Source organism: Bufo bufo, chromosome 1 (genome assembly GCF_905171765.1).
Source record: "Bufo bufo chromosome 1, aBufBuf1.1, whole genome shotgun sequence".
Classification (NCBI taxonomy): Eukaryota; Metazoa; Chordata; class Amphibia; order Anura; family Bufonidae; genus Bufo; species Bufo bufo.
This window is the reverse complement of record NC_053389.1, coordinates 147,126,346-147,152,376: the sequence shown is the minus strand read 5'-3', so window position 1 is coordinate 147,152,376 and position 26,031 is coordinate 147,126,346. Positions and strand designations below refer to the sequence as shown.

The following is a 26,031-nucleotide window of genomic DNA, read 5'->3' as shown; positions in this document are numbered from 1 at the left end:
ACAGTGATAATTCCACTTAATTTGAACATTAATCCCACTGAACTTGGAGAGTAAGCCTGCTAGATAATTATTAGATATGTCAAATGGTTTTGTCTCTAAATTAAATAATACATTTCCATTATTCTCTATGGGCATTCCACTCTGGTCCATTATTCTCTATAGGCATTCCACTCTGGTCCATTATTCTCTATGGGCATTCCACTCTGGTCCATTATTCTCTATGGGCATTCCACTCTGGTCCATTATTCTCTATAGGCATTCCACTCTGGTCCATTATTCTCTATAGGCATTCCACTTTCCTGGGCATTGCATTCTGTCATTCCTTTTAGTAGGTCCCATGGTGCTAAGCACACAGCAGTACCGCCTAGTGGGCGTGCTCTGACTTATGGGCATGCTCAAATTTTAAGGGTAGACATTACGCATGGAAAAGGAGCCTATTTCCCCCATTACTGTATTTCTGGACACACCCAACATAGCAGCCAGGGGGAGGTCAGTCATGCTAGGGCAATCACTCACACCTTCCCCACCGTGCCCGTAGTAAACATGGCCCCAGCGATATCGGCGTCTACCTGGCACCACGTGGCGAGTCACTCTAACCCGCCAGTCGCCTGGCCCCGCCTTCAGAGAGCTCTCATTGGTCGCCGTGAGGCACGTTGTGCGCATCAGTTAGTGTGCGCTGTGCACAGCTCCAGGGCTCGTCATGGAGCTGCCGGTCCGGGATGGCTGGTTCCGGGAGACCTGCAGCCTGTGGCCGGGGCAGGCCATGTCCCTGCAGGTGGAGGAGGTGCTGCACCACCACAAGTCCGCTTTCCAGGAGATCTTGGTGTTCAAGAGGTAAATGTGACCCACCAGGCGCTGCACCTGTCACCCGGCTGCACCCCAAGCCATGCAGGTCACGTGTCCTCTCTAGCCCATGTCCCGCCACTCCTATATGTGCAGCTCTCCATGGTCTATATATACAGGAAGTGGCCTATAGAATGAGTCTTAGACCACACTACCATCATCCTATCGTATATAGAATAACCTGCAGTTCCTCTCTAACTGTTGCAAACTACAACTCCCACCATGCTCTGACAGCATGCAGGGAGTGGTAGTTTTGTAATAGGTTGTACACCGCTGATCTATAGGTGACACCCCTGCATTACACAATAGTATAGACCCAAGGTGGCTGCTCCTGCCTTGTCCACCCCCATGAGAAACTGGTGTGGAATCTTCCAGTGCCCCTGGCTAAATGCAGAGAGGGTTACAAGGCAATGGCTTCTGATTTGACAGCCCCTTTTGATGAAACTACTACCACCCCCTCATGATTAGCTGCTCTTGATCCCACCAGGTTGTAGTGCTGGCTGTCTGGAAATGCTGGGTGTTGTAGTGTCCAGTGACCACTGTTCTATAATGTATATCCTCAGAGCCGCCCGGTCACTATAGACTGTTCTGTGCAGTTTTCCCATTACTTCTAGAAGATTCTGTAGGCCCTCACTATTGATTCAGTAGAATGCTTCTTGAAAGATGATCTGTCGGTAACAATACCATCAACGTAGCAGAGTCGGGGTTGTTACGTGTAGAGTTTCAGGAGCAGTCAGCTATTTCTGGAGAAATCCTCCTCTTCTAGGTTTTAATTCTCCTGAGATTGTCCTAGGGATGCAGCAGAGCTGAACCTGGATACAGTCATGGTGCCACACTCCATCATGTTATAGCTGAAGGACAGAGAGCTTTTCCCAGTTCGTGTCTGCTGAGTGATCACACCTGACCTCTCCTTCCACAGCGGTCGTCACCCAGCTTTTCCAGGATCCACAATGGTAATTTATTCAGGTGCAACGTAGAAAGCTCTGCAAGGACTAATAAATATCTTAAATGTCCACTCAGAGAAAAGGCACTACAAATGGAGGCAGACGTCAATATAGTATCAGTGGGATCTGATAGGTTCTGGATTTTCAATGCTGGACTAAAATAATTTCACCTAGTTCCTGGGAATAGTCCTGTGTCCCTTGTTTTCCTAGTCTGAGGCGTTTGGTGGTCCAGTTCTTTACCTGAGGGTAATGAGTGATTAATACAGTCTGTTTTGCAGCAAGACGTACGGGAACGTGCTGGTGTTGGATGGGTTAATCCAGTGCACAGAAAGAGATGAATTCTCCTACCAGGAAATGATTGCCAACCTCCCACTGTGCAGCCACCCCAAGCCCAAAAAGGTAAGTGTCCCCACTCAGAATAGGAATATGTAGAAGGGCATTTCCATCTTGGATCTCCGCCAGTCCTGTAGAGAGACCCCAAGATCTTCTTTTGCCTGATCTCATATTGCAATCTGAAGGTGAAGACAAAAATAAATGGATACCCTGGTGGAATCCATGGGGCAAAATGGGACACCAAACCTCCCATCCCCCCTCCTGACTGTTCTGTCTACAATGTAGGCCAAGAATCAGCAACCTCCGGCGCTCCAGCTGTTCTGAAACTACAACTCCCATAATCCTCCTTTTACTTCTACAGAAGTTACAAAAACCGCGGAGTCAGTGTGCATGCTGGGAGTTTCTGATCCCTGGTGTAGGCCAAGTAACATGAAAGTCCACTTTATTGACTAAGCACCCCCCTCTCCTGACTCACCCGCCCAACATGGAGGAGACAAGGAAGGTGAAAGACCCCATATTTCCAGATGTCTCCCAAGTGTCTGCAGACTGACAAGTTTTATTCCTCTAATCCATCCTGAGAACTAGTTTTTTTTTGTGTCTTCTCAGGTGCTCATCATCGGCGGAGGTGATGGAGGGGTTTTGCGAGAGGTGGTGAAGCATCCGTCCGTGGAGTCTGTGGTGCAGTGTGAGATTGACGAGGTGAGAGCAGGCTGCTCAGGACAAGTATCTGGACTATCCCTGTGTAATATTCCATCCTGTGATACCTCTCACTCCATCCAGGTTTCATAGGGTCTGTCACCCAGCCAAATTGCTTGGTTATGTAGCAATGCATGACTCCATGGACACAGTCAGGAGTCCAGAAAAGCTGGGTAAGACAGACCTCTGTGGTAACATCTAGGGATGAGCGAATCGACTTTGGATGAAACATCTGAAATCTATTCACATAAAACTTTGTTCTAATACTGTACGGAGCAGGAGCACAGTACAGTATTAGAATGTATTGGCTCAGATGAGCCAAAGTTATTGCTTCCCGAGTTCGGGAAATGTTTTTTTTACAGTACAAATTAATTTATGAAGTTATTGTGCAAAGTCTCGCGAGACTTCGCAAAGCAATAACTTCAGCTCATCGGAGCCAATACATTCTAATACTGTACGGAGCTCCAGTATTAGAACAAAGTTTTATGAAACCTCCATCGTCGATTTGCTCATCCCTAGTAAGATCCTTTTCTAAAATGACAGACCAGGACATTTTCCTTCCAGGAGGTCATCAATGTATCCAAGCAGTATCTGCCTGGCATGGCTGTGGGTTACTCCAGTCCTAAACTCACTTTACACGTGGGTGATGGTTTCCAGTTCATGAAACAGAACCAAGATGCATTTGATGTCATCATCACGGACTCCTCTGACCCAGTTGGTAAGATTGCTCTGGGACTAGGGCAGTTCTTCAGCACGAGACATACACACTGATGCACTATGTCAGGCATGGCCAACCTGCGGCTCTCCAGCTGTTGTAAAACTACAACTCCCACCATGCCCTGCTGTAGGCTGCTAGCTGTAGGCAGTCTGGGCATGATGGGAGTTGTAGTTTTGCAACAGCTGGAGAGCCTCAGTGCAGGGATGGCCAACCTATGTTATGCCTAGTGCAGGGCCGAGCATGACACTGACATTCACTCTTTTCACAGCAGTGTGATGACTAGAGTGTTCTTCTAAAGGAGACGTGTCATTGGTTTTGACCTCCCTAAACCACTCTCGTTGCTATATAAGTGCTATGGAGACCTTTCTCATCATATCATGAGTGCCATTATTGATACAGCAAGCTAAATATGAGCGCTTTGATCTGTATGATTCCTCTCATCCACAAGGGTTCTTCACCTGTGAGTGGTTGCTCCGTTGGTGAAGAAGCTCCCTCCTGCCGCTTCATTGATGGGTTCTGACAATGGTCCCTGTGCTGCTTTTCCAACTAGCGCCACAACTGTAGAGCCTGTGCTTCTAGAGCAGCTACCGTGCATGCACATCTACACTTCTTGATAGCTGCGCATGAACAGTCGCTGTCACAGAAGCAGAGCCTCTGCGATTGCATCGCAAGTTATCACAGGTGCAAGGTGTCTGCCTCTGTCAATCCGGGGGGTGGTGGTGGGGGGATAGCTTTGAATCGATACGCTCACCTCTACAGCATAACTTTGAACAACTCCTCCACTGCAGGCATATTAATCTCCGAACAACCCTCTGGGCATTTCAGCAGACAAGCGTCCTCTAATCTTGCTGGGAACCCCCCCCCCCCCCCCCCCCCCTTCCCATCTAGGCTTGATTGTCATGTCTGCATCATATACTGTCTCCTGCAAACACATGTTAATGAAGCCTAGATGAGATTGCAGGACACTTGAAAATGAATCTTGTGCAATGTGTCTTTTCTAAGTTGTGTAGTATTACTGTTGTCACCCATGGATATAATGAGAAGGGTCTCCCTGGTGCCTGTAGAGGGGTAATGGCTGTTTAAGGTGGTCAATACTGCTGACTGGTTCCTTTTTTATGGGGGTACTGTGAAACATCTGTGAATTTCTTATTCTGTCTCGGTCAGAGCCCTGCATTAGACCTTCTGAAAATGTCATTTATCGCAATGGCCGAATCTGGTTGGTATATCTGGTGCCCCTTTAGATGGTGTAATCTAAATGAATAACAATTATTAGTTGGCCTACTTTAGAAGAATTAGTTGCATGTTGTGGTTCCAATAGGGAACAGCCTGCCGGAGGTCTCTGGATACTGCCACCTGTCTGCCTGACCCCATTAACTATAATGGGGTCTGGCAGAAATCCGGCCTCTACCTGGCAAATATGCAGAGAATTGGCTGGACAGAAAACGCTGCCGTTTGTATCCAGCCAATTCCTGGCATTTTTGCCGGAACTGGCGTTTGGATCACCCTGGCACAGATGTGAAACTAGACTTAGTATTGAATTCAGTATATATGCCTGTTCTGTTCCATCATCACAAGTATCTTGTCGGCCCCAGGTCCTGCGGAATCTCTCTTTAAAGAGTCTTACTACCAGCTAATGAAGACGGCGCTCAGGGAGGGTGGGATTCTCTGCTGTCAAGGTGAGAAAATATTACGCATCATACGCGATTCCCACCATGCCTTTTTGCTCTGTTGAAGGGGTTGTCTCAGTTAATAACATTTTTGGGACAATCCGTACAAGATCTTAGAAACATCTTCTACTCACCTGTTACTCTAGCGCTGTTCTGAGGAGCTTCCCTAGTACTTCAGCTGCTGTTTGTTGTTAAATAGCAGCAGAGATGTGACTGCTGCAGCCAATCACTGTCCCTGATGGTCAACAACAGAGGACAGTGATTGGCTGCAGTGGTCATGGGCAGTGTCCAGGTACGTCTCCGCTGCTGTTTGAAAAGAAACGGCATCTAGACCACAGGAGAAGTGCCTCAGCAAACTGCGCTGGAGTAATTGATGAGTAAATAGTTTTCTCGCCCATATTCCTTGGGGGACACAGGAAACCATGGGTATAGCTCTGCTCCCTAGGAGGCGTGACACTAAGCGAAAGCTGTAAGCCCCTCCTCCATCAGCTATACCCTTCAGCCTGGAGAAGAGACTGCCAGTTTTTGCTTAGTGTCCAAGGAGGCAAGACACCCCCTGCTTATGCAGGGTTGTTATCCTATGATTTTTAATTTTTACGTATTTGTTGTTTTTAACTCGGTTTTTTTCTACCTACAGGGACAACAGAGGCGCATTAGACCCCTCTGTTTCTCCCGGGGTTGAGTTGCGCCAGTGCCGGTAATTCCGCACTGCCGCCTCCCCCACAGAAGACAAGGTGGACCAGGGCAGCCTCGCTCCCCTGCGTCCCGCCAGCTCAGGGTCGCCCGCACGCCAAGTCCCTCCCCCGGCTTCCTGCCACCGCGGTGCCAGGAGCTGAAGGGGCGACCCCGCTGGATGGACTGAGGGCGAAGACAGCGTATGGTGAGAGTGGCTGCTCCAGCCTCCCCTTCCTCCCTCCCACCGCTGCTACCAACATGGCCACTGTTACATGACCACTGCTGCGGACAACCCGCCCCCCCCCCCCCCCCCCCCCCCCCCGCATATCGGGACGTTACCGGGCATAGTTGGAGGGCAGTCTATCTGGGCAAGTCCTAGAACGCTGCCTTACAGGGGACGGCTGCAGACATGCAAGCCGTCTGCTACATCTAGGCGCGGTGGGAGCCGTTTTCCTGGCATGAACGGCGCCATGTCATGGCCGGCACTTCAACATCCTTGGGGGTTAAAATCATTTTGCCGCGCGCGCGCGGCTCTGCTTCGGCTTCAGCGCGGCAGAGGGGGGGCGGAGCTTCCTTACACATTCAGCTCCGTGCTGCTGCGCTCCGCTACTTCCGGGTTCATCTCTCTGCCGTGCGATCCTGAAGCCTTTCAGCTCCGTGCTGCTGCCTCTCCTCCACAGCCTCCTCAGTCTGTTCCCCTTACAGCTGCCGCTTGTATCATCGGGTCTGGTAGGACTGTTTAACCCCCTCCGTGCCACAGTACTGTTGCTTTAAAGTGCAACATCTTTCCACCATGTCAGACCCTTCTGCAGCCGCCAAGCCATGGTACCATGCCTGTACCGCTTGTAGGGAACCCTTTCCCCGGGGGCAGTCTGATCCGCACTGTACTGCATGCCGAGCTCCACCGCAGCCTCAGTCGCCCGCTGTGTCGCTCCCTGCTTCCTCTGACCCGCCTGACTGGGCTAGATCCCTGTCCCAGGCCGTGGAAAGCCTCACTCATGTCGTGGGCCGCCTAATAGACAGGCCACCTACCCCGCAGGACGCCACTCTGACTGTCGCGCCCTCCGGGTCCACTGCTTCTGCCGCTGCAGCGGGTTCATCCTCTCCTAGTGACCCCTCCCGAGCTAGGCACTCTCAGAAGCGTATTAGAGTAGAGCGAGCCTCCTCCTCGGATGCCTCCCTCTCCCCGCCACGCGTGCGCACCCAGACGAGCCTCTCCTCTCCAAAGGATTCGCTCTCTGAAGGTGAATTGGCGGCTTCAGATTTGGAAATGGACTCGGCCCTGCCGTCCAAGCTAGCCTCAGCGATGGGTCAACTCATCTCTGATATACGTGACACCTTTAAGGTGCAGGATGACCCCCCTAGCTCGGACGCAGCTAGCGTCTCCTTTATCAGACCCAGGCAGGCCTCAAAAGTCTTTCCAATCCACTCTGATTTCTCCTCTGTGGTGTCTAAGGCTTGGGCTCGCCCGGACGCCCGTTTTGTCAACCCAAAGAAGCTGGACATTTGCTATCCTTTTCCAGCCGATGTCGTGGCCACCTGGTCTTCCCCACCCAAGGTAGACCCCCCTGTGGCCCGGCTGTCAAAGAACACGGCCATCCCTGTTCCCGACGGGTCCTCTCTTCAGTCAGCGGAGGACCGTCGCATGGAGACCCTGTCCAAGGGCATTTTTGCTGCCTCCGGTTCTGCCCTCAGACCGGTTTTTGCCTCTGCTTGGGCAGGGAAAGCAATCTCTGCTTGGGGTACGCAGCTGGAACAGGAGTTGGACTCGGACATCCCCATCCAGGACCTACGTTCCTTGGCCCAGCTTATTATTCGGGCCGGGAATTTTGTCTGTGAGGCCTCCCTTGATGCGGGAGCCCTTATTGCGCGCTCCTCCGCCCTGGCAGTTGCCGTCAGGAGGGAGCTCTGGCTGAAGGTCTGGAAAGCGGACGCTGCCTCCAAACGTTCCTTGGCGGGGCTACCGTTTGCGGGTTCCCGCCTTTTCAGGGTCCGCTTAGACGAACTTATTTCAGAGGCCACGGGTGGTAAAAGCACCCATCTTCCTCAACCCCAAGCCAGGGGCGCCCCCCGCGGACGCCCTGGTGCGTCTCGTTTTCGGTCCTCCCGCAGGGCCTCTGGGGCTCCCACCACAGCTGCCGCTTCGGCTCCTCCCCAGGACAAGCGTAGGAAGCCGTTTTTTCGGGCGCAGCCCTCCTGGCGCAAGCCGCAGGCTGCCCGCACACCCGCGGCAAAACAGTCCTCTGCCTGAAGGCGCGCCCCCACCCACCCGGGTGGGGGGCCGGCTCCTCCTTTTCAAGGACGTCTGGATGGCTCACGTCTCCGACGCCTGGGCCCTCGAAATTGTGTCCTCCGGATACAAAATCGAATTTGCATCCTTCCCTCCGGATCGGTTCTTTCGCTCCCGCCCCACGCGAGACCCGAAAGACGCGGCCGCGTTCTCCGCGGCCGTTCAAGCTTTACTGGACAGGGGGGTGATTACCCCCGTTCCTCTAGAGGAAAGATTCCAAGGGTTCTACTCGAACCTCTTTGTAGTTCCCAAGAAGGGAGGTTCGGTGCGGCCCATTTTGGACCTCAAAAAGCTCAACCGTTTTCTCCTCCTTCGACGGTTTCGGATGGAGTCCCTCCGCTCCGCGGTGGCTTCCCTGGAGCAGGGAGATTTCATGTCTTCCATCGATATACAGGATGCCTACCTCCATGTTCCGGTAGCCCAGTGTCACCATCGCTTCCTTCGATTCGCCGTGGGGGACCTCCACTTCCAATTTGTCGCCCTTCCCTTTGGACTGGCAACAGCCCCCCGGGTGTTCACCAAGGTCCTGGCCCCGGTTTTAGCCTTACTCCGTTCCAGGGGTGTTTTTCTGCTACCGTACTTGGACGATATCCTCATCAAGGCTCCGTCCCTTTCTCAAGCGGTTGCCAGCGTGGATCTCACTCTAGAGACTCTGGCGAGGTTTGGTTGGGTCATCAACTTCCCCAAGTCCTCCCTTCCCCCCTCCAGACAACTCGTCTTCCTGGGAATGCTTTTAGACACGGGAGCGGCGGAGGTACGTCTTCCCTCGGAAAAACGTCTGATCCTCCGTGGGGCGGTTCGGGGTCTCCTTCTCCACCGTCGACCGTCCTTCCGCTTCTGCATGCGGGTATTGGGGCAGATGGTTGCCTGCTTCGAGGCGATCCCATTTGCGCAGTTTCACTCCCGCCCTCTCCAACGGGCGATCCTCTCCTCCTGGGACAAATCGCCGCAGTCTCTGGATCATCCCTTCCATCTGTCGCCTCCGGTGCGGTCATCTCTCCGCTGGTGGTTACAGTCCCCTCTTCTGGGCAGGTCCTTTCTGCCACTCAACTGGTTGGTGGTTACAACCGATGCCAGTCTCTCGGGCTGGGGAGGCGTGTTTCCTCCCCGATCCGTCCAGGGCATTTGGTCTCCATCGGAGTCCAAACTCTCGATCAATGTCCTGGAACTGAGAGCGGCCCTTCTGTCTCTACGACACTGGACTCATCTGCTGAAGGGTCATCCAGTTCGTGTACAATCAGACAACGCCACGGCCGTGGCGTACATAAACCACCAGGGGGGCACTCGCAGCGCTGCAGCGATGCGGGAGGTCACCAGCATTCTCCGTTGGGCGGAAGCCCACGTCCCGGCCCTATCTGCAATTTTTATTCCAGGGGTGGACAATTGGGCGGCGGACTTCCTCAGTCGCACCACCGTCGACCCCGGCGAGTGGTCTCTTCACCCGGAGGTATTCGAGGCCATTTGCCTTCGTTGGGGCATTCCGGACGTGGACCTCATGGCCTCAAAATTCAATCACAAGGTCCCCGCCTATCTGTCCAGGGCCAGGGATCCGGGAGCTTGCGGAGCCGACGCCCTCGTTCTTCCTTGGCGAGGCTTCGCGCGCCCATACATATTCCCTCCCATCCCTCTCCTGCCCAAGGTCCTTCGGAAGATCGCGGCGGAAGGCGTCTCGGTGATTCTGGTCGCTCCGGACTGGCCCCGCCGGTCTTGGTATGCCGACCTCATGCTGCTCCTGGCAGACGCGCCCTGGCCACTGCCCGCCAGGGAAGATCTTCTCTCTCAGGGACCGATCTTCCACCCGCGTTTAGGGTCCCTACGTTTGACGGCGTGGTTGTTGAGACCACCGTCCTGACACGTAGGGGTTTTTCTGCGGATGTCGTCCGCACCATGATCCGCGCCCGTAAGCCGTCCTCTTCTAGGATCTATTATAGGACCTGGAGGACTTTTTTGGGGTTCTGTGCCGATCTGGGGATTCCTCCGCTCCGCTTTTCTCTCCCCACCGTTTTGTCCTTCCTGCAGAGCGGACTGGCCCAAGGTCTAGGCCTTAGTTCTTTGAAGGGTCAGGTATCTGCGCTGTCCATTTTGTTTCAGCGCCCACTGGCCCCCCTTGGTCCTGTCAAGACCTTCCTTCAGGGCGTGGCTCACGCGGTTCCCCCGTATCGCCCTCCGGTACCGCCCTGGGACCTGAACCTGGTTCTCTCAGCGCTCCAGGCTTCTCCTTTCGAGCCTCTGCGGACGGTTTCCTTGCGACTTCTGTCCTGCAAGGTTATTTTCCTTGTAGCCATCACCTCTCTTCGGAGGGTGTCCGAATTGGCTGCACTCTCCTGTCTGGAACCTTTCCTAGTGTTCCACCAGGACAAGGTGGTTCTTCGTCCGGTCCCTTCCTTCCTTCCTAAGGTGGTCTCCGCCTTTCATCTGAACGAGGACATCGTTCTCCCCTCTTTGTGTCCTTCCCCTTCCCATCCGCGGGAGAGGAAGCTTCATCGCCTGGACGTTGTCAGGGCGCTCAAGATTTACCTGGAAGTAACCAGCTCTTTCAGGCATATTGACTCGCTCTTTGTGGTCCCGGAAGGGTCGCGCAGAGGGATGGCGGCATCCAAAGTTGCTATCGCTCGTTTTGTCAAGATGGCTGTTACTGAGGCTTATCTCGCCAAGGGCAGGGTTCCTCCCCTTGGTGTTACCGCTCACTCCACTAGAGCGGTCGGGGCTTCCTGGGCTCAGAGAAATCGGGCTTCTTCGGAGCAGATTTGCAAGGCGGCCACTTGGTCCTCCTTGCACACCTTCACCAAGTTCTACAGGGTGCATACTCATGCGTCGGCTGACGCTGCTTTAGGCCGTCTGGTGTTGCAGGCGGCAGTTGATTGATGCCTCTGGCGTTGGTTGAGTTTGTTCTGGTCCCTCCCTTCTGGGACTGCTCTGGAACGTCCCATGGTTTCCTGTGTCCCCCAAGGAATATGGGCGAGAAAAGGAGACTTTTGTATTACTTACCAGTAAAGTCTCTTTCTCGCTCTTCCTTGGGGGACACAGCACCCGCCCTTCATTGGGTTACAGTTGTGGTTCCGGCTTGGTTGCCCCCGTTGGGGCTCGACAGTTCTTTTTCCGGTTGGTGGTTATCTTTCACTACTTGGACACGCAACTGGCAGTCTCTTCTCCAGGCTGAAGGGTATAGCTGATGGAGGAGGGGCTTACAGCTTTCGCTTAGTGTCACGCCTCCTAGGGAGCAGAGCTATACCCATGGTTTCCTGTGTCCCCCAAGGAAGAGCGAGAAAGAGACTTTACTGGTAAGTAATACAAAAGTCTCCTTTTTATTTTATTTTAAAACCTTGTAAGGGTTATCCGAGATTTTAGTTATCTCGGACAACCCGTTTAAGACCTGCTCTCTGCTCCCGTACAGGGGAATGTCAGTGGCTGCACCTGGACCTTATCAAGGAGATGCATCAGTTCTGCAAGACTCTATTCCCTGTGGTAGAATATGCCTACTGCACCATCCCCACCTACCCCAGCGGCCAGATCGGCTTCATGCTCTGCAGCAAAAACCCAGTGAGTGATTTTAGCTTTGCTTCTTATTCAAATCTACGTTGCGCTAAATGGTTTCCGCTCTGAGTATTGTGTAGTGATGACCACCATGTGGACTAGGTTAGCACTCTCACTTCCTCGTCACATGAGTGGAGACTGAGAATATGCTTTCATTCAGCTTCCATAACCATGCTTTTACGTCTTGCAGAACACAAGTTTCTGTGAACCTGTGCAAGCGCTTACTCAGGAACAAGTGGATGAGATGAACCTCAGATACTACAATTCCAACATTCATCGGGCAGCATTCATTCTCCCAGAGTTTACACGGAAGGTAAAATGGTTTATATAGAAGGATAGAGGGTGTCCTATCTATGGCTCTTCAGGTGTGGTGAAACTAAACCTGACCATGGGTGTTACAGACTTACCACAGGCTGGAGACTATTGTTGGACCATCTACAACAAAAGAGGGCTATCATTAGGATCATCATTGTTTGCGGGTACGGGGTTGCCTTTTGGGACATCGCATTCACAGTCCCATAGAACTAGTGTCGTTTGAATGCACTAAACTGCCAACTGAGGTGTCAGAAGGGAAATGGTTATTCTAGCATGCGGTGTATGTAAATGATGCATCTCACCAGTGACAAGACTTGTCTGTGGTTGAAATGAGCCTGGAATTACATGGACCCTCTGGGGCCTGCTCAGTGGGTTTCATGTGCCTTGACAAGTACCAGTTCAAAATAGCTCACCATATTCAATTAATCGTGACAGCACGCCCACTAACGTGTGTATATTTTGGGGTGCCTTGTAGGTGATGAGGTTTAAAGTCCTAGTGGCTCCTTATTCCACACCCCCAGCAGTGTTGCGCTCGTCCTCTTTGTTCTGAAGTCTGTTCAGCTCGGATCTGACGAGTGTGATTGTGTCTCGGGACTCCTCTGTCTTGAAGACGTGTCTCTTTTCTAACAACTACCCATCTTTTTTTCCCATCAGGCGCTCAGCGATGTGTGAGCTGTCAGCAGACATGACGTCAAAATCTTCAAAAAACCTCCGGCTTTTCAACCAGGGAACACAAGCCACTCTCCCATGTGAATGGGACGCAGGACATGGCTGCTCCTCCTAGCTCTATTCCAGTGCCGGAAACTGTGATCTGTACACTCGTCTCTGCCCGCTTTTAAGGCCTAGAATCTATGGGTACAACATGTTACATTTTCCGCATGCATCCCTGCTTCTGTTAACTCTTTCTGAAGCAAGACCCTATGGTCCCTGTCACTTACTATACATTGTGCTGGTTTCAACGGTTAAAGGGAAATTGCCACAATTCTGTTGTTAACACCCCTCATTGCCAATGTCATCATTGTCATGTGTTACATATATCTATTGCTGCTAGTCTTCACTTTTCCTGGTTTTAGAGCAAAGAACAGTGGCTCATGCGATAGTCTCCTTCCTCCTCAACCACCAATGATTCATATTTGCCTGCTTGGCCAGATGAGAGTTGGTTGATTCAAATTGCAGGAATATGGGGGAATGGGCCAGATGAAAAAAACTGTAATCACTGGATGTTACCTGTCAGTAAACCAATCCAAACACAATTGCCGCCCTCTTATTGTCATTGCATCTGGGTGATTTGTGGCTCCTTATACTGGTGGGGGGGACTTGATAAATAAACCTTTGCTGCCTCCTTGTGCCTATTCCATATTGTGCATTGTCCTCTAAGTTAGGGAAAAAACTAATTAAAGGGGTTTTCCGGGGGTACAATATTGATGGACCCATCCTCAGGCCTCCTCCCAGCACACCAAGCACAATAATGTACATTGTATAGTGACTGTAACTGATATTGCAGCCCAAATCCATTCACTCGAATGGAACTTGGCTGCAAATAGGTCATGTGACCAATGACAGTGATGTCACTGGCCTGCATTGCTCGCCGGAGCACCACGACCTCTTCAAACAGCTGATGGGCTGGAGTTGGTCCTGAGGACAGGCCATCAATATTTTACTCCTGGAAAGTCCCTTTTAATACCGCCTGCTTTTTTTAAATTAAAATGAAGATTTTTCACAGCTTTGCTCCTTATCACCATAAATAGTAATAAATCTCTTCTTCTTGAAGGTGCTGACCCATAACCTGTATATAAATATGTAGAACTTCACCTAAACATGCTACTGTGCAGACATGTGGTCTTCTCTTCAGTGCATGAATATCCTTGTACTTTTAGCTTCTGGGATCCCTCCTTGGTATAAAAAAAGAAAAAGGGGAAAAATGGCTTTCTGCAGGTTATTTTCTGTTAGTGATCTGTTCTTGTTGTGGACAAGAAATATAAACTACCTGGAAACGCTGACCCATGTAACTTCTCACGAGCACATTTGGTGTAGGAAATATGCTGTGTGTGACAGTAGAATTTCCTGGAATGAACACTGCTCCCGTGATACAAACTCCCAGCATTATAATGATTTACAATGCTGTGTGTTCCTACCTGACCTTGGCGTTACTGAATTGTAGTCACATAATGCTGTACAATTCAGAACAGCTGCAGGTGAGCAGGAACACACAGCATTATAAAGCATTTGTAATGCTGTGAGTTTGTGTCACAGGAGCAGTGTTCATTTCTGTCACACAGTGTGTATTTCCCACGCTGAAAATGCTCATGTGAAATTCTGATGAAGATAATCATGGAGGAGTTTGTACACTTGTGAATATTTCTTACTAGCTGAAGGATCCGTCTTCGCTCGGGTATATTTAATCTATTTCATTTAATGTTTGTATGAGTCGTTAAAAGATATCAACTCTATCCACTATAACTGACATCTACAGCACCCCGCTCCCAAAACAGTGATTCTCCCCCCCGGTGCCCAGTCCCTTAAAATTGGACCCCCACAGCAGCCCACCCCTTTAACTTTGACCTTTATAGCAGCCTTCCCCTTTAACAGTGACTTTCACAGCATACCACCCCCTTGACAGTGACCTCCACAGGGACCCGCCCCCTTAACAGTAGCCTTTACTGGATTGGGGGCGTGTCCTTTTGAACAGCTCATTGTAAGACAGCAGCACTGTATTGTTTGAGTGTGAGCTGCAGGTAGAAAGTCAACCTCCCTCCCACCCCTGCAGCTGACAGAAGTTGATTTTTACCTTCATTTTTTCAATCCCTGTCAGCTGGGGAGTGGAGGGGGCGTGGCTTAGCGAGACCTAGAAGTTGATTTTTAACTTCATTTTTTTTCAATATCAGTCGGCTGAGTGGGAAGGGGCGTGGCCTAACCAGATCAGAGTGCTCTGTCACCGAAAAATAAAATCCAACTGCTGTTTTTCAGAAACTACGCAAAGGGAAATGAACCTGTGCATTTTGCTGTGGCACATTTAACCACCTCCGGACCGCTGTACGCACAGACGCGTCCTGGAGGTGGTTGTTTCATTCCGAGTGGACGCGCTGGCGCGTCCTCTCGCGAGATTTCGGTCACAGCCGGCCCGCGCATGCGCATCGCGGGCCGGCAAAAGTTCGAGGACAATTGCATCAGCAACCTGCCAGCCAATGATCGTCGCTGGCAGGTTGCTGATTTTTAAAAAATCGAATCACAAGCCAGATAACAGATCATATTAGTAAATATGATCTGTTATATGGCTTCTCTGCTGGTCCTTTTCGTCGGTTGGATCCAGCAGAGGAGCAGACTGAACTGTGAGTACACCAAACACTACACCTTAGCCCCAGATCACCCCCCTGCACCCCAATCACCCCTTTGATCGCCCCTGTCAATCACTAGTGAAAGACAAAAAGTGATCAGTGTAAACTGTCACTTTTTTTTTTTCACTAGTATTGGCTGTTAGGTTTTAGGGATAGTTTAGGCCCCTTGGTTAGGTAGTTAGCGTCAGTTAGCGCCCACCTCACCACACCGCAGTCACTTTTATTTGCTGATTAGCGTATCGCTAATCAGCATTTGTACTTTTATAGTATCTGTAAGTGATCAAAACTGTTCACGGTCAGATCTATAATTGTATTAGTGTCACCTTAGCTCGCCCTCCACCCAAAACGCAGTGTTTGCCCGATCAGGCCTGATCGGTCGCCCACACGTGCGTTCACCCATGCCCGCCCCACCGCAGTGACAAAAAATTATTTTTTTTTGATCACTGCACATTCACTTTACACGCACTGCGGCGATAAAAAAAATCAGTTTTGATATTTTTTATCAACCGCAGTGGCCTCTGGTACTTCGCTAGCCTCCCCTTTGTAAGACAGGTTTGCTTTTTTTCTTGGGTAGTCTCAGGGAATACCCCTAAATTTAGTAGTCCAAAATGTCAAACAGGGGGTATTCTTCTGAAGAGGCCTACAGGATTCTGACCCAGTCGGATGAGGAATGGGAACTGACGAATCTAGCGGGTCAGAATATGAACCTGTGGAAAGCAGTGGCTCTCTGACCCAAAGTTCGGACGAGGAGGTGGAGGTCCCTGATAGCACCAGGCGTACCCGGCCCCGTGTCGCTAGACCACAGGTTACGCAGGATCCGCTTCAAGAGCAGCAGAGTGGGGCTGTCGCTGCCGGATCACGTGGTGAGGCATACACCAGCAGCGCAGCCCTTCCTGGACTTAGTACCAGCACTGCCGTACAACCTGGTGAAGTAGCGAGCACCAGAAGGGCAGTTGAAGCTGGTACGGTGGCACGTGCAGTAGTTCCCCCGTCGCAGCCACCGCACAGACAGGCCTGTAGAGCCCCTAGAATCCCTGAGGTGCTGGCAAACCCTTATTGGCAGTCACCAACTTCAGCCGCACCATTAGTTCCCCCTTTCACCGCCCAGTCTGGAGTTCTGGTTGAGACTGCTCAAATCGGTTCGGCCCTGGGATTTTTTGAGCTGTTCTTGACTGCGGAGCTCTTGGACTTAGTCGTGGCAGAGACAAACCGGTATGCCACACAATTTATAACTGCAAACCCGGGAAGCTATTATGCCCAGCCTTTCCGGTGGAAACCAGTCCAAGTTTCCGAACTTAAAATTTTTCTGGGCGTTCTCCTGAACATGGGTCTAACTAAAAAGCATGAATTGCGGTCATATTGGTCAACAAACCCAATTCATCACATGCCCATGTTCTCTGCTGCTATGTCCAGGACACGATTTGAGACCATCCTGCGTTTTCTGCATTTTAGCGACAACACCACCTCCCGTCCCAGAGGCCACCCAGCTTTTGACCGGCTCCACAAAATTCGGCCCCTCATAGACCATTTCAACCAGAAATTTGCAGATTTGTATACCCCTGAGCAAAACATCTGCGTAGACGAGTCCCTAATACATTTTACCGGGCGCCTTGGCTTCAAACAATACATCCCAAGCAAGCGTGCCCGGTATGGGGTCAAATTGTATAAGCTCTGTGAAAGGGCCACAGGCTATACCCACAAATTTCGGATCTATGAGGGAAAAGATCAGACCCTGGAGCCGGTCGGTTGCCCTGACTACCTGGGGAGCAGTGGGAAGACAGTCTGGGACTTGGTGTCACCCTTATTCGGCAAGGGGTACCATCTTTATGTGGACAATTTTTACACAAGTGTGGCCCTCTTTAGGCATTTGTTTCTAGAACGGATTTGCGCCTGTGGCACCGCGCGAACTAGTCGCGTGGGCTTCCCCCAATGGCTCGTTACCACCCGTCTTGCAAGGGGGGAGAGGGCTGCCTTGTGTAATGAAGAACTGCTCGCGGTGAAAGGGAGAGACAAGCGTGACGTTTACATGCTCTCCTCCATTCACGCAGACACGACAATCCAAATTGAAAGGGCAACCCGTGTCATTGAAAAGCCCCTCTCAGTCCACGACTATAATGCGCTCATGGGAGGGGTGGACTTCAATGACCAGATGTTGGCTCCCTATTTAGTTTCCCGCAGAACCAGACGCTGGTATAAGAAGGTGTCTGTATATTTAATTCAATTGGCGCTGTATAATAGTTTTGTTCTCTACAGTAGGGCTGGGAGAACATAATCCTTCCTCAAATTCCAGGAAGAGATCATCGAGAACCTCCTGTATCCAGAAGGTTCCGTGGCCCCATCCACCAGTGTAGTTAGCCGTCTACACGAGCGACATTTCCCCAGTGTCGTTGCTGGTACCTCAACCCAACCGCCACCCCGAAAAAAATGTTGTGTCTGTAGCAGGAGTGGAATAAGGCGTGACACCCGCTATTTCTGTCCTGACTGCCCTGACCACCCTGCCCTATGCTTAGGAGAGTGTTTCCGGAAGTACCACACACAGGTACACCTAGCATAGGGATTGCATCTCACAGGACAGGCACACAGGGCTATTAGGGCCCTTTTACTCACAGCTGCTGCAAACCTCTCCTTTCACCTGGGATAAAGTGCATAACGTACTTCGCCACATCTTTGGGCGATTTGCGCTTTGCACATTGTCCCATGGGGAAGGAGAGGTTTGTTCTATAAAGGTAAAAAAAACTAAACAAAAAAAAAATTACCGGTAAGTAAAAAAAGTTAAAAAAAGTTAATATGTTCTGTTCTGAAGTTAATAAATTTATTGCGTTGCGGCCTGGTTTTTTCTTTTTTGTTTTGTTTTTTTTACCTTCCAGGTGGACCAACCGATCGACTAGCTGCAGCACTGATGTGCATTCTGACAGAAGCATTGTGTATGCGGCGCTGCAAGACGAGATTTCTCCTCTGCAGTAAAAGATACGTTTGCCGAGGCATATGAGCTGAGGAGGTGGCGGTGTTCATATACTTTGGCAAACACTTTGTATATATATATATATATATATATATATATAAAAAAAAAAAATCCCGGCAATGATTTATTCATCCACATCGATTGATGTGAATGGAGAAATCGGGTTTGCCAGGGCATACGAGCTAAGTGGGTATGGATGTTGGGCGGAGCTCCTATGTCCTGGCAGATGCCTTTCCCCTCCTTTTTCTTTTTTTGGCAGAGATTTTTTCATCCACATTGATCGAAGCGAATGAAGAAATCTGTGCCGTTCATTTTTTTTCTTTCAGCCCAGAGGCTGAACGGAAAAAAAAAATCTCATTACCCGTATGCTCAATATAAGGAGAATAGCAGAAACTCCTAATGCTGGGCATACATGTAATGATTGCGGAGACCCTCAAATGCCAGGGCAGTACAAACACCCCACAAATGACCCCAATTTGGAAAGAAGACACCCCAAGGTATTTGCTGAAGGGCATATTGAGTCCATGAAAGATTGAAATTTTTGTCCCAAGTTAGCGGAAAGGGAGACTTTGTGAGAAAAAAAAAAAAAAAATCAATTTCCGCTAACTTGTGCCAAAAAAATTTTTTTTCTATGAACTCGCCATGCCCCTCATTGAATACCTTGGGGTGTCTTCTTTCCAAAATGGGGTCACTTGTGGGGTATTTATACTGCCCTGGCATTTTAGGGGCCCCAAAGCGTGAGAAGAAGTCTGGTATCCAAATGTCTAAAAATGCCCTCCTAAAAGGAATTTGGGCCCCTTTGCCCACCTAGGCTGCAAAAAAGTGTCACACATGTGGTATCTCCGTATTCAGGAGAAGTTGGGGAATGTGTTTTGGGGTGTCATTTTACATATACCCATGCTGGGTGAGATAAATATCTTGGTCAAATGCCAACTTTGTATAAAAAAATGGGAAAAGTTGTCTTTTGCCAAGATATTTCTCTCACCCAGCATGGGTATATGTAAAATGACACCCCAAAACACATTGCCCAACTTCTCCTGAATATGGAGATACCACATGTGTGACACTTTTTTGCAGCCTAGGTGGGCAAAGGGGCCCATATTCCAAAGAGCACCTTTCGGATTTCACAGGTCATTTACCTGCTTACCACACATTTGGGCCCCTAGAATGCCAGGGCAGTATAACTACCCCACAAGTGACCCCATTTTGGAAAGAAGACACCCCAAGGTATTCGCTGATGGGCATAGTGAGTTCATGGAAGTTTTTATTTTTTGTCGCAAGTTAGTGGAATATGAGACTTTGTAAGAAAAATAAAAAAAAAATCATCATTTTCCGCTAACTTGTGACAAAAAATAAAAAGTTCTATGAACTCACTATGCCCATCAGCGAATACCTTAGGGTGTGTACTTTCCGAAATGGGGTCATTTGTGGGGTGTTTGTACTGTCTGGCCATTGTAGAACCTCAGGAAACATGACAGGTGCTCAGAAAGTCAGAGCTCCTTCAAAAAGCGGAAATTCACATCTTTGTACCATAGTTTGTAAACGCTATAACTTTTACCCAAACCATTTTTTTTTTACCCAAACATTTTTTTTTTATCAAAGACATGTAGAACAATAAATTTAGAGCAAAATTTATATATGGATGTCGTTTTTTTTGCAAAACTTTACAACTGAAAAATTTCATTTTTTTGCAAAAAAATCGTTAAATTTCGATTAATAACAAAAAAAGTAAAAATGTCAGCAGCAATGAAATACCACCAAATGAAAGCTCTATTAGTGAGAAGAAAAGGAGGTAAAATTAATTTGGGTGGTAAGTTGCATGACCGAGCAATAAACGGTGAAAGTAGTGTAGGTAAAAAGTGGCCTGGTCTTTCAGGGTGTTTAAGCACTGGGGGCTGAGGTGGTTAAAGAGGTCTAAGGAAAGATTGTGAATTTTTTTTTTTTTTGTAGCAATAGGAATTAAGGGACCATTTATCAGAGACCCACAAAGGGTTAATCTGGTACATGGAGTTTAAGGAAAGAAATGGCTATACCTCTTCCTATACATTAGACCTGTCATTGGGTGTCCAGGTACCACCTCTATGAATGATTGGGGAGATTTATCAACCGGGTGTAAAGTAGAACTGGCTTAGTTACCCATAGCAACCAATCAGATTTCACCTTTCATTTTCCAAAGTAGCTGTGAAAAATGAAAGGTGTAATCTGATTGGTTGCTAAGGCCAACTAAGCCAGTTCTACTTTACACCAGTTTAATAAATGACCCCCTATGTTTTTTTTTTTTTTTTTTTTTAATGCCATTGAGTCAGTAATTCTGTTATACAATGCGGTCTGTGTTTCTTAGTGACTCTTGCACCGCTGGCACGTACCTGATATATATGGGCATACTTACCGTTAATGTAAGTATTATATGTTTGAGATTTGTCTTCCACATGGAATACTGCAGTCACTCCATCATATTTACATGGATTCATGGAGTCTTAGTCCCAGACTTCGGAATCTATTACATACCTCAGGGACCTGTATGTTTAACTTGGAGTTCTCTGCTGCTGCATATAGACGAGCCAGCAATATTAAAACTGCCTATGCTGGCAGAGGGGAGCCATATATGACACGCTCTACCTGATAACAATGGCACACATTGTAGCTGGCCAGCTAAGACCTGTCCTAGGTTGCTAGTATAGCTTATATGTGTATACAGCTAGACCTGCCAATAGCCTTAATACAGTTCCTATGTTTATGTGTTAAAGACTAAAGCAGAGTTATTTACTGTGACATCATGTTTTGGATGTCATATAACTTATATTTCCAGGACGTCCCTCCATGACAGCACCCACTGGAGGATGTCCTATTGGACCTCTGTAGGGACAGGAAGCGAGAGAGGTTAAAAGGCCCCTCCCCACCCCTCATACCAGTGTTCTTCCTGTCCCTACAAGGATAGGAGCAGAGAGGAAGTTTCCCTGCTTTTTTAGTGGGGAGCAATATGGGCCGAGGCTGGTCGGGGGGCTTATGCCTCTCCTCTTCAGCCTCTGATGGGGCCCAAAGCTAGCACCTCTCTGGGAAGAGGTCCCCTAGCATTCCCGGTACCTGTATCCTGGAGCCGCGGTATGGGGACGCTGTTGCCGCTTCTCCTGCTGGAGCTCTGGGCACAGTATCGACTCCGGCGCTTCTCTGATGACGCGTCACGTCCCACGTGACCGAAAGTGACGCGAGGAAGCCGGAAGCCACTGGCGTCGCGCATCCATGCGGAGGCCTCGGAATTCTGGGGCCTCGCATGTGGGGTCGATTCTCCTGGGATGAGTCCCCCAGAAGAGGAGGCGGAGCCGAGCGGTAAGTCCATTTAAAAAAGAGTGATGTATCCTTCATGCAGCACACATCATGGAAGGCCAGGTATCTGCGAAGCTAGATGCCACTGCAGACCCCCTCGTCCAGGGAAATGTAAGTGAGGTCCTACACAGTTAGGGTTTCTCTGACAGGCCCTGTTTCTATATCTTTCTCTCCCCCTTCTGTTAAGGTGGAAAGAGAACCAGGTCACAAACCGCATGGTGACTCCAAGAAAAGACCAAAGAAATGCGGGACCTGCGCCAAGAAGCTGGCGGAGTCATACAAGAAGGCCCTATGCACTGATTGTTTGGCAAAAATTTTAAAGGAGGAGCAACCGTCCTTTCTGGCAGAATTAAGGGCAATAGTGAGGGAGGAGATACAGGCGGCAGGAACAAGTCAGCCCCCGTCCCTTCCAGTCCCCTCTTCTCTGCCGGTCCCCTCTTCCCCACCGGCGAAACGTTCTAGAGTACAGGTGGATTCTGACTCAGAGGAAGAACCAATGTACTATTCAGACGAATTGGAAGAAGATCAGACCCCTTCCTTATCAGAGGAACCTAGGAGGTTCCGGTTTTGAACTGAAGATCTAGACCCTCTCCTGACAGCTGTTAGACAAACAATGGCGGTAGAGGAGGAGGAGCAGACGCGCACTATACAGGACGAGATGTTTGGCGGTCTAAGAGCGAAGAAAAGGAAACTCTTTCCCGTCAACGCTAACCTGACTGACCTAATTAAAGATGAATGGGAAGAGGGTGACAAGAAGCTTTATGTACCACGTGAATTCAAAAGCAGGTTGATCTTTAACCCAGAAGAAACAAAACTCTGGGACGAGATACCAAAAGTGGATATTCAGGTGGCCAAGGTGGTGAAGAAGACTTCCATTCCCTTTGTAGATTCCTCACAGCTAAAGGATCCTATGGATCGTAAGGTGGATGGGCTTTTAAAGAAAGCTTGGGAGTCTTCTGCTACCTCTATAAATACAAATATTGCGGCTACCTCAGTGTCCCGGGCCATGTGTGTATGGCTGGATCAACTAGAAAATCATCTTAGGATGAGGACATCCAGAGATGATATTCTAGATTCCTTACCGTTAGTAAAAATGGTGGCTTCTTTCATGGCGGATGCCTCGGCAGAATCAATTAGGTTTGCGGCGAGGAACGATGCGCTCACAAATACTGCAAGACGGGCCCTCTGGCTCAAATCTTGGACAGGGGACATTGCATCAAAGAATAAACTCTGTGCAATCCCCTTTACTGGGTCCTATCTTTTTGGTCAGGTCCTTGACTCCATCCTAGAAAGTGCGGCCGACAAAAAGAAGGGCTTCCCAGAGGAAAAAGTAAAAAAACCTCAGCCCTTTCGGAAACCCTCCAAACAGTTTCCAACCTTTCAGAGGGGGAAAGGTAAAACGGGGAGATGGAGCTACCCCAAAGGAGGTAGAGGAAGGGGTTTCTTGTTTAACCCATCTTCCAACACAGACAAACAATGACGCCAGGCCAGTCGGGGGCAGACTCAGTTTGTTCTGGGAGGCCTGGACTCGGGTCTCTCAGAATTACTGGATTCTCAGTACAATCCGAGAGGGAGTGAAAATAGAGTTCCGCAATCCACCCCCGTGGAGATTCCTGATAACAAATTTTCAGTCCACAGAACAAAAGAATCAGTTATGTCTCGACATAAGAAAACTGTTAAAACTAAAAGCAATAATACAGGTCCCAGTGGAACAAAAAGGCCGGGGTCATTATTCAAGACTTTTCCAGGTAAAAAAGCCGGACGGCTCGTTCAGGACGATCATCAATCTGAAGTCCCTAAACAGGTCTGTAGCCTACCACAAATTCAAAATGGAATCTATAAAGTCATCAATCCCCCTGATATCAGTAGGAGATCTCTTATGCACAATGGATTTAAAAGATGCATATTATCACATCCCAGTACATCCACTCCACCAGCAGTACCTCAGGTTTGCAATCAACCAGGGGGGCACGATTCTCCATTATCAGTTCCAGTGCCTACCCTTCGGAATATCCTCGGCTCCTCGGATTTTCACGAAGGTGATTACAGAAATAGTGGCATACCTGAGACAGCAGCAAATAAGGATCATTCCGTATCTAGACGATTTCCTTCTAATCGCAGAGACAAAGCAAGGTCTTCTAGACAATGTCCAACAGACCCTGGCCCTCTTCAAAGACTTAGGCTGGATAATAAATTATGCCAAGTCGGACCTAGTTCCGAGTACCAGAAAACAGTTCTTGGGTGTCATCTTAGACTCGGAGAGTCAGCATTCCTTCCTTCCGCTACTAAAACAGGAAAGGATAGGGGAAAAGTTAAGAGCCTTTCAGAGAAGAAGGGACCATACCCTAAGAGAATCCATGCAGGTTCTCGGGTTAATGACATCTTGCATATCGGTCATTCCATGGGCTCAGTACCATTCCAGATTACTACAGAGCTCAATTCTGAGTGCATGGGACAAAAACCATCGGTCCTTAAACTCAAAAATAATCCTGTCAAGTCAAAGTCTAGATTCTCTATCTTGGTGGACCAACCCCAAAAACCTAAGGAAGGGGGTCGCCTGGAATCTTTCTCTATTGATAGTAGTTACTACAGATGCAAGCCAGTGGGGCTGGGGGGCCCATCTAAGAGATCAATTCCTTCAGGGGAAATGGTCAGATCTCGACAGTCGCAGATCCTCGAATTTCAGAGAGCTGAAAGCTGTTTGGGAGACCCTGAAGAGGGCAGAACAAACACTCTCCGGCCACCACATCAAGATCCTATCGGACAACGTGACGACGGTTTGCTACCTGAAACGTCAGGGAGGAACCAGGAACCCTCATCTTCAGGGACTATCAGACCAAATATTTGGTTGGGCAGAGGGAAAAGTGCTCTCAGTTTCAGCAGTCCATCTAAGAGGAGTAGAAAACTCCACTGCCGACTTCCTAAGCAGACACACGCTCAACCCGGGAGAATGGTCTTTAAACAAGGAAGTGTTTTAGCAGATCTGTCATCAGTGGGGACTCCCGCAAGTAGACCTCTTTGCGGCAAGAGAAAACACCAAATTAAACAAATATTTTTCTCTGAATCCAAGGGACAGCCCGCTGGGGGTAGACGCCCTGTCCCAGGTTTGGGATATGGATCTGGGGTACGCCTTCCCGCCATTCCCCCTGATTCCGGCTGTCCTAAAAAAGCTGAGGTCAAGCTCAATGACTCTCATTCTGATAGCTCCGGCATGGCCAAAGAGGGCCTGGTTTCCGTTGCTGAAGGAGATGGTAATAGGAGATCCGTTTCCCCTTCCGAGAAGGAAGGACCTTCTCCTACAGGGACCCCTGGAACATCCAGACCTCGACAAACTACAGTTAACAGCCTGGATCCTGAAAGGCAGATCCTAAGGAAAAAGGGTCTGTCAGAGAAGGTAATCTCTACCCTACAACAAAGCCGCAAACCTATAACCTCAGCGATATATTTGAAAATTTGGAAAAAATTTACCTCATGGCTGTCACAAACACATCCTGGGGTTTCTGACCCATCTATAGGTTACATTCTGGATTTCCTGCAGTTGGGATTTGATTTGGGTTTAAAACCCAGTACCCTCAAGGTCCAGATTTCAGCTTTGAGTTGTTTTCTGGACACCCCCTTAGCAGAGCACAGATGGATAAAAAGATTTATTAAATCTACTTCCAGAATGAGACCTACTATTAGGCAGACGGTACCACCTTGGGACCTTAATATAGTCTTAGAAAGTCTATGTAATCCCCCGTTTGAACCGATTGAGCAGCTATCTGATAGATTTCTCTCTCTAAAAACCATCTTTTTGCTAGCAATTACCACAGCACGCAGAATAGGGGAGATTCAGGCCCTTTCTATTAGGGAACCATATCTAAAAGTGTTGGACGACCGGATTATTTTAAAATTGGATCCGTCCTTTCTACCAAAGGTTGTCTCTTCGTTCCATAGAAATCAGGAAATAATTCTACCTTCCTTTTGTACCTCTCCCAAAAATGTGCAGGAAGAAAATTTCCATTGTCTGGACGTAAGGAGATCCGTATTAGCCTACCCAAAAAAAACGGATTCGTGGAGAAAATCTTCAAACCTTTTTATCTTGTTCGGAGGAAGGAACAAGTGCAATAAGGCCTCAAAACCGACTTTAGCTCGTTGGATCAGAGAAGCAGTTCAACAAGCCTACGTGATAAAAGGACTACCTTGTCCATTGTCCATTAAAGCCCATTCCACCAGAGCGGTGGCAACCTCTTGGGCAGAGAAGGCAGAAGCCTCAATTGAACAAATTTGCAGGGCCGCTACTTGGTCCAGTTTCACTACCTTTGTTAGGCACTATAGACTGGACTCTCTTACCAACCAGGACCTAGGCTTTGGCCGTAAGGTTCTTCAGGCAGTGGTCCCCCCCTAATTATTAAG

At 49.1% G+C, this 26,031-nt stretch overlaps 1 protein-coding gene across 2 annotated transcripts; it reads left to right on the top strand.

Moving 5' to 3' along the window:
• The first annotated feature begins 652 nt into the window (after positions 1-652).
• Positions 653-13,363, top strand: SRM (spermidine synthase). 2 transcript variants are annotated; one of them, XM_040430268.1, is made up of 8 exons: positions 653-834; positions 2,066-2,186; positions 2,727-2,819; positions 3,360-3,534; positions 5,127-5,210; positions 11,561-11,706; positions 11,891-12,013; positions 12,670-13,363. In XM_040430268.1, exons 1-8 carry the CDS (start codon positions 701-703, stop codon positions 12,685-12,687), a joined length of 894 nt encoding a protein of 297 aa, XP_040286202.1. In that variant the 5' UTR covers positions 653-700; the 3' UTR covers positions 12,688-13,363. The 2 variants fall into 2 exon arrangements, with proteins under 2 accessions (XP_040286202.1, XP_040286210.1); XM_040430276.1 differs by having other exon boundaries at positions 655-834; positions 3,381-3,534.
• Positions 13,364-26,031: the final 12,668 nt, after the last annotated feature.

Coding starts and splice junctions, on each gene's coding strand:
- SRM (XM_040430268.1), top strand. CDS start 701: ATGGAGCTGCCGGTCCGGGATGGCTGGTTCCGGGAGACCTGCAGCCTG. Junction 2,187..2,726: donor GCCACCCCAAGCCCAAAAAG/GTAAGTGTCCCC, acceptor GTGTCTTCTCAG/GTGCTCATCATCGGCGGAGG. Junction 2,820..3,359: donor TGCAGTGTGAGATTGACGAG/GTGAGAGCAGGC, acceptor CTAAAATGACAG/ACCAGGACATTTTCCTTCCA.